The sequence below is a fragment of the Vicia villosa genome, linkage group LG2, assembly GCF_029867415.1.
Source record: "Vicia villosa cultivar HV-30 ecotype Madison, WI linkage group LG2, Vvil1.0, whole genome shotgun sequence".
In the NCBI taxonomy this organism is placed as follows: Eukaryota; Viridiplantae; Streptophyta; class Magnoliopsida; order Fabales; family Fabaceae; genus Vicia; species Vicia villosa.
In genome coordinates this window covers 108,841,808-108,859,314 of record NC_081181.1, presented here as the reverse complement: position 1 = coordinate 108,859,314, position 17,507 = coordinate 108,841,808, and the positions used below count along the sequence as shown (strand labels likewise).

Sequence of the window (17,507 nt, the reverse complement as noted above, 5' to 3'; positions counted from 1 at the left end):
ACTCTATCACCACGATTTCTTTGCAATATAGTACAACTAAAAGATATTATTAAATCCATAACCATGAGATCAATCACATCCTTCATCATTCAATAATTCAACTAAAATAATCAGAAAAAAATTTAAAAAAAAAACATTGATTAAAAATATCTTTAACCAAAAAATTAAATACTAATACTAGTACAAGTAAATCCACCAAATTCCAACCTCACATGCTTAATTATTAAGTAATAGTACTACTACTAATATAAAGTAGTTGATCAACCAAAAGTTGAAAAACAACAAATGAATGTCTAATAACTAAAACCATTAATTAATTAACAGCCTAGTAATTTTAAATGTGGCCAACTAATAGAAGGCACTGTTTTCTTTTCACCTTTGCTTTTCTTTTCACTTTTCTTCTCTTTATTATTATTCTTTGCCACCATCACTTGTTTCTTATTACTAGAACAAGTACTCTTCGTTTGAGTCTCTTCCACAATCTCTGATTTTTCCTGCATTATTCAATTCAATTTTATTAAAATAACAACATCTTACATAACCCTTTGTGCAAGGTAAAAATCATTTAAAATTTTAAAGGCTACAATGACATAGTAATATATTATATGAAGTTTCTAGCAAAAGAATATTCTTTTTTGTATAAAATACTAGAAGCTTCATTCATCATGATGCACATGATTTTTTTCAGCACAAAATGTGGACTTTTAGCCACCCAATAAATTTTCATGTTAGGTACTACTATGTCTTAGACCAAAACTCAAACTATTATATAGTATTCCAAATATCTTAGTGATATTGTTTTGTTTTATTTTGGTGAAAGAGACATAACTATGTACAATAACTTACTATTTGTAGTAACCATTGTCTTAATAGCACAAAGATCCAATGTTAAATACTCTAAGCATTCTTAATAGCATAAGAATTTAATTTAATAAGAAAAGTGTATAAAATTTAGTGAATGGTGACAGCATAATAATAAAATTTATTTAGCAGTATTAAAATCTGAGATTCTAAGAAGATCATTCTCAGAACCTAAGTCTTCACCGACAAATCAAATTAACGAGATTTGACACTAAGATTAATGAATTTGTTTATTTGAATTACCTTGAATTGAGTTGTGTTATTACGAATCTGAGGGATTATTTCTTTGTTTGCATTATTATTAGGGACATTGTTAAAGGTTGGAAATGAGTAACTTATTTCTCCCTTGGATCCCTGGCTTGATGAAGACTCTCCAGAAGCTTGTGTGGAAGCAGCAGAGAGAGGATTTGAGCTTCCACTTGAATCCATCTCTACACAAAGCTACACATCAACAAACAAGTTAATACATGTTTGTTAGTAATTAAGACATAGTCAGAGACTATTCTCTCGAATCGAGGAGGAACATATTAGACTGCAAAATTCTTTAAAAGAATTTAATATTTGACAAGACTGGATTCGAATCTAAGATCTCTGGTTAAGGTCGTTTGATACAACTTTTATATGAAAAAAATATATAATTATAAATGATTCTATTAAATTATAATTGAGTAAAATAGAATATAGTGTACAAAGTTAAACCTGAAAAAGCCTGTTTTCAAGACAGGCAACACGATCCATCAATGTTCCTTTAAAGTAATCTTCTTTGATGGATGATTCAGAAGATTGTTGTTTATTATTATTGTTGTTATTATTACTATCAGCACCACCACTAACAACAACATTGCTTCCACATCTTTGTTTTCTTTCTAAATATTTCATCTGTCACAAACAAAACCAAAAGTATAAGAAAATGTATGTGACAATTAGAATTGATTTCAATAAGTGAAAAATATAATTGCTCACAATGAATTCCAAATGATCGAGTCTAGCAATGAGAGGGATGGAAGAGGAATCATGAGAGAGGAGTTTTTGATGATCCATGTTTGTGTTAGGACAAAAAATAATGTGTTGTGTTATGTTATGTTACTATATATATGTAGTGATTTATGTCATGATCTTACACAAAAGAAATAATCAACTCATTCCCTTGTTTTTTGAGTACACCTCATTAGTCATACTTTAGTTAGTTTGTTATGTTGTTACTATTTACGTACGTGGCAAAGACAATTTCTTTTGGATATGTTCACCAAGACTCATTATGGGCTTATGGCCCAAAGCTTCTCTTTATTAATTGAGAGTTTTTTCTAAAATGTTTATTGGAAGTAGGCATAGCAAAAACCGATTTAACTAGGCGGGTGCGCTGGGTGCAAGAAAATCCAATTTTTAATAACAGAGACGGAGATGATAATGCTTAAATTTGCCTCTGCCCCCGCCCTCTTACCATGAATAATTGGAAGGATGCTATTGTCTTTTCTATCAAAATTTATAACCGGAAAAAATCCTTATACTAGTGTATTTTAGAAGATTCGGACATATAGAGGATTGACTGAAATTTTCTTTTGCTATGAAATAAAAATGTTCTATATTATATCTAACCGAATGAAGAGTTGAATCTAACCATTACCATCTTGAATTTAATCGAGTTTGAGGTTTTATCTTAAATTAAACCGAGTTTTAGTATAGTTCGAATCTCAATTTTTAAAATTTTCTTATATCTTTGTTGTACTATGTATATGAGCTTTTTAAGCACAAGTTCAAAAATAAAAGGTTGCTTTCATTACCAATGGTAAAAGAATCATTCCATGAAGTAACAATAAACCCAAGCCATTGTGGCAATGTTGCAATATTGCAATGCATGAAATAAAAATGTTGTATGATTTGAAATAAAAATATATGAGCATTCATGGTACTCAATGATAACCCCCCTCTATGAATCTTGCTTATAAAGTAATCATCCCAAAGCTGATCTTGTCATCTCATATGCCAAGAAACATGCTGCATTTGCAGGAACACTTCTGAACATTGCAGGACCAAAACCTTTATAAAGGCCTTTGATTCCCTCGGTAGCTTTTATCCTTCTGAAAGCATCAATTGAACCAGAAAACTTCGGATTTTTGTAATCATCAACTTGCAACACACTCTTAACAACATCAGTTGGATAAACCATACACCAAAAAGCAGCGCCAGCCAAGCCTCCCGAAGCCATCAGAGAGCCTCTACCAAGTCCTGAGGTGTCAGTGCCTCCGGCAATTAATTGCTTTGTTGCTTCGTATACGCCGAACATTGCTGCATTTCCAGGTATTTCACGCGCCATAGTGGGAATCAAGCCTTTGAAAAGACCCTTTACGCCGCCTTCTGATCTGAGAACGTGTCTGGCCACATCCATTGGTCCTGCATATTTCACGGCCAATGTAGCTGTTCCTGAACCAGCTAGTGCACTCTGTGCTTGTAACCTGTATTTAACATTCATCGTGAAACAACAAAATATTTAGTTTGAAGAACTATACAGATTTTGAAAACCCGTCAATCCAAACATTGCCTAAAACACTATAAGCGGCAGCGTCTAACCTGCATTTGAGCAGTTCAGTAGGACAAGCTAGAAAGGAAACAGAAAGTCCAGCTGCAGCTCCACAAACAACCTGCTGACTTATGGTGAGGGTATCACCGGGAGATGATTTCAACAATGTTTCCATTTGCCCTCTAACAGTAAATAGGACAGCATTGAAGGCGGCTACGGTAGCAAGTGGTGCTCCCATGCCTTTGTATAAACCCCCTGGACCTTCAGCTGCTATTGTCTTCTTGACAGCATCAATTGCACCGGAATATTTCGGAACCTGGCCAGGAAGTGGTGTAGGCTGGCTTTGGAGCTTGACCTTTATGGTGTCGAATGGATGACCAACTACTAGTTGTGCTGCTCCGCCAATAGTTCCAGCAGTAAGGTCCTTAGCCACATCTCCCATCTGAAAAAAAGAAAATTTTGTTGAAGTTATGAGATATGCTTATAATAAGAAATATAATTATAGTGAAATATGCTTGATATTGACTTCATTCAAAAGACTAAGGTTTTATTTAGATAAACAATGTAATTAAGTGCTTATGGTATATGTATTTATCATACAAGTTCTTATGTATAAGAATTTATTATATAACAAAAGATAAAATATAGTCAGATTGTTTTCATAAGATATCTTGGAGAGCATACAAAATAAGCTGAAAACAGTTTACGGATATATCGTACACTATTTTCTTAAACTCTCACAACCAGTCTCATAAGGCAGTATGCCACTAAATAAGTTTTAAAAATTCAATCCAAACACGTCCTAACTACTAATTCCTATTTATAGAGGGGATACAAGATTCCTAATCCTAAACAAATAGGGAAATCAGAAAACAAATAATAATATCCAAGTAACATAAAAACTAATTTCACAACAAGACTAACAAACAATTTCAGACTAAAAACACACACAAAGAATACCTCACAATTACATTCAAAAGATACTGCTCAAAAAACTTATAATAAAACAAGTCCAAAGCTTTATTTTGGAATTTTTTTTGTGAGGTAGCAACTGAAAACAGAAACAAGAATACATACCAAGGCTTCAAAAAATTCAAAGGTTATACAGGTATGAAGCTCTATCACAAACCAATGAAATTAACCTTTAGGCCACCGAGATAACTAAACAACCATTATTGTATCTGGAACAAGGTCCCTATGGAGGAAGGTTTATTTATCATAATCCATAGATGATACAGCTTATACAGTTCCAGAAAAAGTACAGGCTATAAATTTGTGCAGTACTCATTTTCATTCCATTACATTTCTAAGGACCAAAAAATGTGTGTGAAATAGGAAACAAAATGAAATGTTGAAACCCGACATGATGTTTCATGTCTTAAAAAGCAATGTCTAATGTTCTGATGCACATAATTAATTACATTGACAGTAATTTAAGTAACATGGAGAAATACATGTTCATAATGAAAAATAGGCATTTGTGATATCTCTTCAATCTTACACATGGAAATCGTATGTACAAAAAAACCACTTCCTGGAGGGGTATTTGCAAGTTTTTCAAGAACTTGATATAAAGTAAAAACGAATTAACATTATGAGACGTCGTTCAAGTTTGATATAAAGTAAAATAAGAGGTGTTTAGTAAGACAAAGCAAGTGAATCTTAGGATCAACATCACAACCCTATTAGAGAATATACAGATACACACATGCACAAACAAGGAGGTACAAAAACACAACAACTAATAAGAATTTCAAAGCTCATTATAGTAAATGCAGGTGAAAGAAAGCGACACTCCATCTTCCACTGTATTTGTGTGGAAACAAACACAGTCACATGTGACTGTACTATTTCACCCATGATGCCCCACCACACAATCCAGTCACATGTGGTTACATTCAATCAAGTTCATTATCTTAAATTATCACCAGTCTTAGGTCAGTATGTTCATACAAATGCTTCATAATTGGCTTCCTCTTGAAAACCAGAAGTTCTCACACACTTGAAATCAACACATACCCATTTATAGGGTGAAATCAACAACAGCAAAAAGTGTGGATAATTGAAGTTTTATTCATCCAGGGATTGAAAATAACAACAAATGGATCAATAAAACTAGTGAACATCTTACTAAATTAGATCCAAACAATCAAACAAACAAACGCTTTTTCTTTCAATCAAACAGTTGAAGTGAAACTAGAATAATATGATAAAGTACAATCAGAAATCTAATCACTGATGACATGTCAATTTATTAATCCTAAAAAAAAAAAAAAAAAACTCAAAAACATAGAGAGATCGTTACCGTGATTTATCGAAGTAATGTGTTATAGCAGAAGGATGAACCAGAGGATTGTTGTTATGGGTACCCAGTGATTCAGAGAGGTTGAAAGAGGAGAAATTTTGGTGAATCTGAAGAAGGGTGATGATTTAGCAACTCAAGACACACACGATTTGTCAGATAGCGAGTATGTTAGCGAATGAGAGTTAACTAATATAGTGGACACTGGACAGTCCCACAGAGGAGGAATCAAACGTCACCAATGTTAATATATATAATTGTGTATTCGACCAACCTTGTTTTGGTTTATGTTAAGTGTCTGTCTCTAAAACGTTGTTTTTAAGGGAAAAGAGAGTTGTGATATACTGTCGTGGCGCCAACTATGTTTACCTAACCTTCTTTTTCTGTGTTTTCTTATAGCCTCAAAGTGGTCTTTTATGAAGGAAAAGATAATTATGGAAAAAAGAAATTCCAAATAATCAGAAAAGTTATTTAATTTTTTACTGTAAATAATCACCAAATTTAATGTTTATTTAGGAAATTGATTTCATATTTCAAGTTTGAGAATTGAGAGCAATTAGTTGCAGATATTTTGTTCACCTTTAAAATGTGATAATCAATGGTTTTAAGTCATTTTCTTCTTTCTTTTTTTTTCCTTTTAATTCTATTTTTCTCTTTTTTTTATTCTCTTTCTACTTTATAAAATAATTTTATAAGAGAAAAACAGAATTCTCAATGAGATTAAAGAAGAGATGAAGATTAAAATTAGAAGAAAATAAAGAGAAAAAGGAAAGAAAATGATTCAAAATGAACAGTTAATAGTTGGTTTTTATTTTTTATTATTTTGATAAATAGATACTATAGTATCTTGAAATGTTATTTTTTACATTAACTTGTAAACAAATTTAAAGGTCTTAAATAATTTAAACCAAAAAGAAATTTACTCAAGTTGATTTTGATTAATTAATACATGATAATGTGAATGTACATAGAACTATTTAAAAGAAATCATCACAATTGTGTAATTTGCTAAATCACAATTTTCTTAGATAGTGATATGGTATGGCTGAATAATAAATTTCGAACGATAATGTAAAATTATTTTACACCGTAAATGCATGTTTATTAAACTCAGAAAAATCGCCATAAATATGCGATTTCCTAGGAAAGCGAGAATGACATCCTAAACAGAAGCTACCATACATCTCATTTATAAAAAAATGTCACCTTACTTCTAACCAGAAACTAACTTCTTTAAAACCATATCAAGATAGCCTGCAAGAATGGCATCATAATGGCTTAAAACCACTTCGAGATAGCTTAGAGGCGCGCGAATGGCATAAACATTTAAAACCACATCAAGATAGCTTAGGGACGCGCGAATAGCATCATAAATGTGGTTCCAAACACCCAAACCACATCAAAATAGACTTAATGTTGAAATTTGTAAGGTGTGAACCTTAATTTTCAAACTCCTAATCACCTATGAAGATATGTGTACACTAAAAAACATAGCATATTCTTTTATTGGTCGCTAGTTTCTTCATAAGCTGTTTTAATACGAATAATTTTGCTCAGCAAAAAGTTCAATAAAAATGAACCATCTCACTATAGTCGTCAGTCGTCACCTGTTTATTCAATAATCCTTCGGATTTTTCAGTTCATTCTCTCTTAAGAGAACTGTGATAGTATATTTTCATAATAGAAAGCATTTTGATTGTTCCTTAAAGCTTGGATAATTGTATAGAAAACAAGAATCTTTGAGCAAGTACACATTCCCAGCAGAAGATATCTGCTGCTAGTTTTTCTTTTTCTTTAAAGTCAGTACTTTAATTACAATAATTACATGGAATAACAAATATCCACTAATAGTTTCTTTTTCATGATAAGATTTGAGAATTGCAATACTTACAAGACTTGAAAATACTTTTGAGGAGCGAAACAACAATTTGATCATGATGAGTGGTTGCAAGACTTGAAAATTTGTTCCAATATCCTCATCACCAACAAGTATCAAAAGCACTGTCCACCATTTTCTGTATGACTGACTATTAGAGTAAAGATGCTGCCAATTTTCACCTCTTGAAGGATAAACCAGGGTAATTTAATTTTTGCAAATGTAAGCATGTCATTAGTAATAAAAGTGTAGGAAACTAGGCTTGACTGGAGCTGCTTGCTTCAAGCAATGGCTTTCTTTCCCCTATTAGAGTTGTTGTCGATTGGTCTTCGTCATCTTCGTTCAACAGATCCTTAGTTTTCAAAAAGATTCCTGTAGAATTTATATGATTCAGAAACATAAATCCATTTATATGTTTAACTTTCAACAGTATAACTTTCTTCAAGTGATTAGTAGCTGGAGTTTTCTTGATTTCACCGTCAAATTGTTGGTGTGCTTAACCAACAATGATTTTGTATTCAAACAAACTTATATGAAAAAACCATCAACTTAGTCCCTAAAGTATACAAGCAATGGCTAATAAATTACTAGTAAAGCTGCATTGGTGCTTGCTTACCTATGAACCATATTACAGCAGCAAGAAAGAAAATAGATGTTAGACAAAGAGATGTTTTCCTCCAGTCGTTGACATAATCCTGTGAAGAAAAACCGACGTGCTTAGAGTTGAGATCATGCTTAAAATTAGACTCTAAATAAAGACAAAAGGATGAATAATGCCAAGAATATTCAAGTCAGAAAAATCTGGGTGATGGCTACATCAAAATGCAAAACAGAAATCAGTGTCGTTTGTGCCATTAATTTTTCCAACATTTTTGCAATAGATCTTTAAAAGGCACACGACTAGTTATCTTCTACTCTAGCATAGTAAGACTTGAAAGTTGAAACTCCTTCACATCAACGGAAATGCAAGTTGAAACTCCTTCACTAGAAAGACACGGCTAAAAAAAACAGTATTATGAAAAATCAAACCAAGGTGTAACACGTATCCTGCTACTGACATGGGATTGATAATACAAACGTCAGTACAAATAGATAAACCCATTATGATAACAGATCATACTTAGACTCCATAGTAGGTAAAATGAAATCCACTAGTGCACTATGAGTTAAAATAATCATCTAATAAACCTCATGTATGCTGGCTGGTAGTTATCTATAATATTCTGTTTTAAGTTCACCAAAACACGGAAAAAAAATCAGGAAATAAGGTGCAACCTGCAGGACCCCAACAAGTGGTGCGGAAGGGACATCACCAAAAATATGGATTGACACCGTAGAGATTGCCATAGCCAGCGGCCTCAAACTTGGTTTTACACAACGGAGAGAAACATAATTTACCGGAGCCTGCAAAAATAGTACTATACCATCAACCAAATATTAACTACAGAGACTATCAATAAAATAGGAATAGAATCCATAAAAAATAACATCAATTGATGAACTCTATTGAACTATTATTATCCTCTTAAAAGAAATCTGGAAGTGTCATATCCAATCAAATGAGGGTGTGTTGTTGGGTTAGTAGACATGCAGTGTTTTTACTATTAAATACAAAAATGTAACATTTTCCCTTTATTTCCTGTTTACGAAATAGACTACAAACACTTGTTTGGACTATAGTTGCAATTTGATTTAGTCTATTCATGCAAGGGGTAAGAGAATTGTCCGTAAACTTGTCCATGACAAGAAGTAAGCCCCAATCTCAACATAAAATCCAACACAAAACCAACAGAATGCAACTTTCAAGCAAATAACAAAACAGGTGAACACTTTAAGAGATCAAAAATGTAATCCAGCAAGTGATTTAGAAAAGTACCATGGTTGCGAATATCAGCAGTTCACCCACAGAGAAGAAGACAATAAAACCAGACAAGCCCTTGAAAAGGAAAGCAATCAAACAAGAGATTGCCCCTAGAAATGTTGCTCCAGAAAGAAGCTGCAATTGTAACAAAAGAAGCCAAAGAAGAAATGAATCAAACAACATAGCATAAAATTACCATGAGCAATTGAAAAAAAACAACCTGGTGCCATTAAGATCTCGCCATGGAGAGATCCAAGGAAGGGTTAACCCTATTGAAGGCTTACTGTAGTGTAGCCTTTCCTTGTATTTAGAAAAGGCCGAATCCACAAATTAAACTCATGACCTCCAGTTACATGGAAACAACTCTATTTGTTGCGCCAAGTATCGGATATAGTAAAATTTCATACAAAGGAACTTGTGTGTTTGTTTAAAGGCATTTAAAGACAATGAGATTAGGAATATAAAGTCTCATGTTTGGTACAAGTTGTAATAAAATTATTCTTATTTCTTATGATTCTAGTTTACCCGTGTTTTTCCTATTTTCTACTTTCACGATAGCGGGTGGAAATCTCATTTTTCCAAGGGAATAGATTATAGAGTTTTAGAATTATAGAAATTACTTTTTAACTCTTGCAATAATAACTGATATGAGAATTGAAACCTTACGCATCTCAAAGGAGACATATTCGGATCTTGTTCAAGTTCCTATTACAAGAGTCTGCTTAAAGAAGTTCAACGAAGCCCTTATGCCATTGGTCCAAGCAAGTTCAACTCAAGCTACAGCATGGAAAGCCGTTGAGGAGAATAAAATACAGGTGACAATCAAATCAACCAGCTTGCAATTTGTGACACGGAAGGAATGATTGGGTTGTTGATTTAATATGATTCAAATTTTGTTTTAGAATTTTTTTTAGTTTGATTTATTACAAATTTGAAATTAGGTTTAATTATAATTTGATTAAGAGTTAGTCTTATATTTAGTGAAGATATTTTGGACCAATAGGAACTGAGGTTTTGATATTTGATTTAACCTAACTCCACCCATAGCACAAAGGGGAGGATTGCCCAAATATATATATGTTAAATCCAAGCAATACACCACCTTCTTTGTAAGTCTAGGTTTTCAATCAACTACCAAACAACAAACAGGGTGACTCATGAGTTATTTGACTTGCTTTACATTGTATTAACTATGTTTACCTTGAAAGCATTTGAGATTGTTGAAGTCATCTTATCAAGAATCAAGCCTCCAGCTAGAGTCCCAAAAATCCCACAAACAATTGTAATACCTCCAAACAACAAGTCAGCATTACTCTGTTAAAAAAGAACTGTCAAGGAAGTGCACTCCCAACAGCAATGCGGGAATTGTCCCAAATTATAAACAAATAATATTGAGAAAAACACAACAACTAAGTCTGGTTCCAAATTTTGGTTTACAAGATGGATAAATCAACTCCATTGGACTCTATAAAAAACAAAATCTTAAGAAAAAAACATTTAGATAAAGGATTTTTGGCAATAACTTCTATCGATATTTTATATGATAAAATTATTGAAGGGAAACATATGAAAATACCATATGGTATATACTATATCCAGCCTTTGGCCCCCAGTAAGAGTAAGCTCCAAGGACAAAATTGAATGATATGTACCCTGGCAATGATTGAATTTTTAAGTAAGGAAAAAATAACAGTTTGGAATTGACTATATACCATCTTGAAATTCTTAAAAATGAAAATTTATTCAAATAGTTGGGCATTATGGTCGATAAAACTATAACAATAATGTTCCCAATATTAATAAACCTCAAGTTCCAGAAACAAATAGAGAAAGGTTATTATTATCTGCAGGTAAGGAAAAGGAACAAGTACCTAGAACATTTATAACATACACACGGTCATACAAAAGCTCTTGCATATCTTTCGAGAATCTGGTGAACTGATTCCTTAAGTTGGATGTTAAGCTGGCAATCATTGGGGAAAATTAATATTTTGATTAATCTCTTGGATCACAAAAGGGAAACAAAATCACCAATCTATTTTGACTATAATAATAAAGGTGGTCCCAAATTTACTCGAACTTTAGAAGGGGAGCCAATGTTTTAAAAACCGGACCGCAAATCGAATCGGTGAGACCTCTGGGTCATGCTGAATGTTGTTCAATCCGTAGAACCACAGTACCAGATGACTAATAAATAAATAAATAAATAAGCTTTTGGAAAAATATCCTTTTTGGTCTCGTATGTTAACCTCGGGATTCATTTTGGTCCCTTAACTTCAAAAAGTTCCATATCGGTCACTTACATCTTGCAAAGGTACCATTTTAGTCCTTTTTGTCATATTAGCAACTGACTTAGCGACCGATTTTTGAGTTTTTCCGTCGCTAATTAGACGAAAAGGACCAACATGATACGTTTTGAAGAGTTAAGTTAAGGAACCAATATGGAACTTTTTGAAGTTAAGGGATCAAAATGAACCCCGAGATTAACATACGGGACCAAAAAGAGTATTTTGCCTAATTTTTTTTGTGTGAAAATTGAACCAGTTGAACCCCGGTTCTGACAAACTGTAAACTGACTGGTTAAATAAACCACAGTGGTTCCTAGTTCAACCAGTATCCCAATGTGTATATATGTTTGTCTCTGACTGTCTGTCTGCATACTATCATTTTTAGTCTTACTTGAGTCCTGGCAAGGTTATCGGCCTGTAATAGGGTCACTACCATGACTGTTTTGTATGAAATGTTTTAATTTTATAAATATAACAACAACTGTATCTCTCTGTTTCAAAAATTAAAAATATTATGTTAATGGCGCTAATCACTCAATGAAAATTTAGGCCACTGACTGTTTACTCACCTAAGATTGAATAAACAATAGCCGAATTCTGCCTCTAATTTTATTTTTGTTTTCCTCTTTTGTTGTGTATCATAAAAAAAAATTCTTTGGGTTTTCCTCTGCTTGGGATTAGAAGCAAGAAACAGATGATATCAGAAAATCAAAGGCAACAGAGCAACTCACCTGGATCCTCTGATAAAGGCTTGATCTACAGAAGGCATGCCATCAGCTATATAGAAGGGAAACCTCTAACTTTGAGTATTGAAATTATTTAGTACCAGAAGAAAAAAGAGACCATACAACACTAAAAATACATGGAATTATTTTAATTTTTGAATGATTGACAACATATATAACATAGCTTCTTCCTTGAAAATGAAAAATAACATTAAAAAACTATGAAAGATATAACTATAAAAGCAATGCATTTTTTAAATTCACTGCAATTGCAGCCTTTGGCTGAAAACCGGACATATTGCAAACAATGATTTCAGCCTACATTCAACAATTGTGTATCAAATAGTAACAGATACATATGGATGCCTGACGGAAAAAAATGTAAGACATTCATTTATTTTTATATGAAGAAAACACGCCCTATCCTCTTCTCTGGGTTAGTATTACTACTGTTTTTCAAAATTATAATTTATCTTAGCGAATTTTATCTGGCTTTGAATTTTTTTCAAGAGCCTGTTTGATTTATATTTCCATTCTCTGTTTTAATTTCGGATTGCAAAAAGTGCACCATATTTTCACTTTGCTTTTTGTATTCAAATATTTGTAAAGGGACTGAAAAAAACCATTATTTCTCAAACAAAACATCAAAAATATATAAAAATAAAAAAAGGGGAAACCTTGGTAGCACTTTTTATTTAAAATCGAAAAAATGTAGCATACAAAATATTTAGACATACCTCCATTTTCTGAAACATTTGCTCCGTTAGATGTTAGTGTCTGCTTGGATTCCACGGGAGCAAATCCTGTTGTTAGAAATCAGACAGTGAGTTATTTTCCAACGATTAAAAAAATTAAGGGAATTCTTAAAAGCATCAAACAGAGTAAAATGGTTACCTTTCAACTGCAATGGCTTTATTAAAAAACCCAATATGGGAAAAGGAAGCATAAAAATTGCCTCACCCCAAAATGCAACACGCCAGTTAAATTGGCTTCCAACCTATACAACATTATTTGAAAATTTGAAGCTGACTCATTATCGCTCTGAACAGTATTCAAGGTAAATTTGAAGCTGACCACATATACAGCCTTCTTATATAAGGATAAAGCAACAGTTTCTTCTGAAAATAGTCTCACAAATAGCCTTTTTTACATAATAAATTAAGAACATGGATCTCAAAAGCTTTTACAGAAGTTATCTGTAATCACCATGGTTACCTTTTCAAAGACAAACATATTCTTACCAAACGGAAACAGATAACATTTTTACCAATATAAAAATTGATCAAAATGTTATGAATGGTCACAAAGCACACCACTTGCTGAAGAAAAATGACCCAGAATTGGAAACAGGGTGTTTTACAAAACAATCTCTTCTAGGGGGGAAGATTATCCTCATTCAAGCTAGTATCCCAAGCATTCAATGCCTCTTCACTACCCGTATATCTTTTGTATCACAGATGGGGGTGACAGACACCAAAATATAATGAGGGACTCTTGTCAAGTGCTGCAGATATGAAACATGACCACATGATAATTGGGAAATATGCTGTTGTCCTAAGAAAGAAGGGGGTTACGGTCTTCATAAGCTGGTTAATAGAGTATTGTGTTGACCAATTTCCTTTCGAATGTCATTCCCTTTCACATCAGACATCTCCTTTTTTTTTTCCTTGAGAATTTGTCTCACGGGTATACTGGTTTTTGCTTTCTTTACAGGTAGATAATGGTTTGCGTGTAAATTTGCAAGAGAACCAACGTGTAGGAGATTGATCTATTAGATTGGCCTTAACACACCTTTTTTTATTTTTCTTTATTATACAGTTAATTTCAGTAGCACTCAAGATCCCACTATGTTTGAATATAGGGACGGGTAAGTAGTTGTGAGAATTAAGTAGTCAGATGGAAGGGGATATTTTGTATAAATAGGAGAAATGAGAATGGAAAGACACATTTTGTATGCATGATATTGTGAGTGAAAGGGGAGTCCTTTGTGAAGGGGAAACCCTTCGGGAAATTCTGTTCCAATCTCTTGTTCAATTTTCAGTAATACACTATTACTCCTTTGACTTGTTTCTATCTTTCAATTAACTTTTTAGTTTCCTAACTAAAAGTTCCAATGAATCTTCAGATGGAACTTACATAGATACATATATGTATATGTATATATAGTTAATAGTTTACAGACACGCACACACACCCACATCAAGAAAATGAGACAATACAATTAACAAATAGTATAGTAAAAAAAATTGACATGAGTTCATGTCAAAGAAAACAATTAGATCACACCACCAAACAAAACAAGCAATAAAAACCATCTGAATACAGTTAGATTGTGCAAGAAATCTTACCACTCCACCATAAACATATCCCAGAGCAGTTCCAGCTGGTATACACATGTAAAATGTAGCAAGCCATGCTGTTTTCTGCCATCAGAACCCAAGCATTCAATATTCATAATGAAACATTTTTAACTAATTCATAATTGGAAAGGAGAAGTAAGCCAAACCTGTGCAGCAGGGGCATTGTCATCAATGAATGGTGCTGCGAGACTTATGAAGGAAGCCTCACCTACACCGACTAGCCTGTGAAACAAAACATCCTCAGTCTTGACTCAGATATATCATGAGAAAATGGTGAAGTCCTTGAAAATTTAAAACCACTAAAATAATCCCTTACATTCGGCATATTGCAATAGACCAAAAATCAAAAGAACTGCCACATCCAGCTATCGCAAATGTCCAAACAGACAATCCAACACCAATAAGCCGGAATGGATTGTGACTGAAAACACAATAAAGCATTAAACCACCATTCAATTAAAGGGAAAACATGAAGATTACAACTATTTAATCCCATTCAAAGCTACTTAAGCTTTCTTTCAGAATACACATGTAACATTCTACACTACAAATTTTAATCCATAAACATTTAAGCAATTAACCTTTTGGCAAGAGAAGCAAATATTGGAGAAGCAATTAAAAGTCCAACCAAAAATGCAGATGAAAGAACTCCATCTTGAAAATTGTTCAAGTTAAAATCTCCCCTGAAAAATGAAAAACCAGGCTACTATAATAAGATAAACAATAATAATAAAAAATTAAAATTTAGGTTGAAGAAAAGGTGAAGTACATACTGAATTCCAGTACCGGAAGTACAAACACCAGAATCAGTACAAGTTGCAAGACTTCCATTAACACCATTGCTAGCTATAGCTCCACGATCCACATAGTTAATCAAGTTTATGAAACAAAATATACCTAGAAGCCTGAAATTGCGATCATGTATAAGATTTTGTGAAATTCTAAAGATGGAGATGAATTGAAATGCAAAAGTAGGGTTGACCTTTTGGGCGTGAACCAAGAAGGATGGGAAGTTTGAGCAGATTTGGGTACCATATTGAAGTTGTGGTTTGGATTTGGAATTGGAAATAAACAAGAGTTGAAGTTAAGTGTTTGGCTTTAAGTTTCGTTTTTTGTATCGTCACGCAATCATCATCGTCTGAGATCAGTCCAAACCGCTACAAATTGTATATTTTGTCCTATTTTATTTGTTTAAATTTAAGTTAATAACCGCATGGACAATGGCGGTTCAGAAAAATCCAATAACCACTATTATAGTGGTAGACCAAACTGAAATTAAAATAATTGAACGTAATATCAAATTAAACTATTATGCATAAATAATTTTAGAATCGAACTGTAATTGAAACCAAACCGAACTGAAATTAAACCTAAAACAAATCAAAAATGAAAATGAAAAATATTTAAAACAAGTTTAAAAAGATTAAAAAATAACTTAACGGTTCGGTTTTTTGATAAACGGTTCGGTTTGGAAAAAATTATTTTCTGACAGTTTGAGTACGGTTCAGAATTTCGAAACGGTATACTAAATCAATAATTTTGATTCAATTTGATTCTTATTAAATTAAAATTGTCTGATTCAAATTCAAGTGAATTTTTACTATAGTTTGGTTCCATTCGGTTTAGTTTTTAACTGTACCATAAACCTATAAACAATATGTGTATATGTTAATATTAATGTTAATAACATTATGTTTAATAATGTCAAGCATTAGGATGAACAAAAAAATTAAACAAATGTCCACACATGATACACTTAAGGATATTTTGGATGTAGCCCTTTTAAAAGATGTAGGTGAGAACGGTTTGGATTGAAAAGTGGAACAAAATGGTGATTATAGTGTCAATACAGGTTACAATTTGTTGATGTATATCCAGACTGAATGGGGATGTCGAAGTATAGAGGGTAACTAGTGTAGTTTGTAAAAGATTAGAGCATGGTCAAAAGCTTAACACATCCTATGGTGGATATGTTGTGACTGCCTCGGAACACGGTTTTGACTTCGTCAACACTATGCTTTGTGTCGTGCTATGTGTCAATTGGGTGAAGGAAGAGTAGAAGATGAGTGACACATATTTTTTTGGATGTGCAACAAGTTGCAGCAGGTTTGAACTCAATCATCGCACCAAGGCTGTAGATTTTCGATGAGGTGAAGACATTAATTCATGACATTTGTAGTAAGGAGAAAAGAACAGTTGCATTGCAGGTAGAGTTGATGTCATGTTATAGTTGCTTTGGAACAATAAAAACAATTGGATATGAAACTCAATTGGACATGCAAGCATTTCATAATTTGAATGACTGGTTTATAGCTCAAAAAGATCAACCCAGTAACGTGAATGAACACCAGAATTAGAAGTAACAAACATGGCAACCACCGGGCGAAGGGTGAGTGAAATGCAATGTCAATACTGGATTTCAATGTCCTTTTTCTAATACTATCCATAAATTTCAACTCAAAACCCCTTGAATCTGAGATCCTCTCACTTTCAATGAAACATTCTCTCAAATGTTTGCAAGAAACAATTATATGGAACATGATTCAAATCACGAATACAAACCAAATATTTTATCCTTCTAAAACAAAAATATAAAGACTCAATAATATACGACACACCAAGACTTAAAAAATTATGGTCTTCAAATAAGGAGAACCATATCCTTAAATAAAAATATAATCCGACCAAAAAATTCGGTAGGATTGAATAAAAAATA

General features: G+C 32.8%; 3 protein-coding genes across 3 annotated transcripts; all 3 read right to left on the bottom strand.

Annotated features, from left to right (window-relative positions):
* Positions 1–201: 201 nt before the first annotated feature.
* LOC131651773 (uncharacterized) lies at positions 202–1,293 on the bottom strand. Its single transcript, XM_058921465.1, has 2 exons — positions 1,105–1,293; positions 202–494 (listed from the first exon to the last, which is right to left on the bottom strand). The coding sequence occupies exons 1-2, from the start codon at positions 1,288–1,290 to the stop codon at positions 318–320; spliced, it is 363 nt and encodes a 120-aa protein (XP_058777448.1). The 5' UTR covers positions 1,291–1,293; the 3' UTR covers positions 202–317.
* A 1,321-nt stretch (positions 1,294–2,614) lies between these two features.
* Positions 2,615–6,043, bottom strand: LOC131651772 (mitochondrial carnitine/acylcarnitine carrier-like protein). Its single transcript, XM_058921464.1, has 3 exons — positions 5,685–6,043; positions 3,430–3,821; positions 2,615–3,314 (listed from the first exon to the last, which is right to left on the bottom strand). Exons 2-3 carry the CDS (start codon positions 3,819–3,821, stop codon positions 2,813–2,815), a joined length of 894 nt encoding a protein of 297 aa, XP_058777447.1. The 5' UTR covers positions 5,685–6,043; the 3' UTR covers positions 2,615–2,812.
* A 1,376-nt stretch (positions 6,044–7,419) lies between these two features.
* LOC131651771 (probable sphingolipid transporter spinster homolog 2) lies at positions 7,420–15,962 on the bottom strand. Its single transcript, XM_058921462.1, has 16 exons — positions 15,774–15,962; positions 15,565–15,696; positions 15,373–15,474; positions 15,108–15,212; positions 14,938–15,013; positions 14,780–14,854; positions 13,326–13,428; positions 13,169–13,234; positions 12,438–12,483; positions 11,290–11,381; positions 10,995–11,071; positions 10,619–10,732; positions 9,434–9,553; positions 8,833–8,961; positions 8,174–8,252; positions 7,420–7,929 (listed from the first exon to the last, which is right to left on the bottom strand). The coding sequence occupies exons 1-16, from the start codon at positions 15,824–15,826 to the stop codon at positions 7,814–7,816; spliced, it is 1,485 nt and encodes a 494-aa protein (XP_058777445.1). The 5' UTR covers positions 15,827–15,962; the 3' UTR covers positions 7,420–7,813.
* Positions 15,963–17,507: the final 1,545 nt, after the last annotated feature.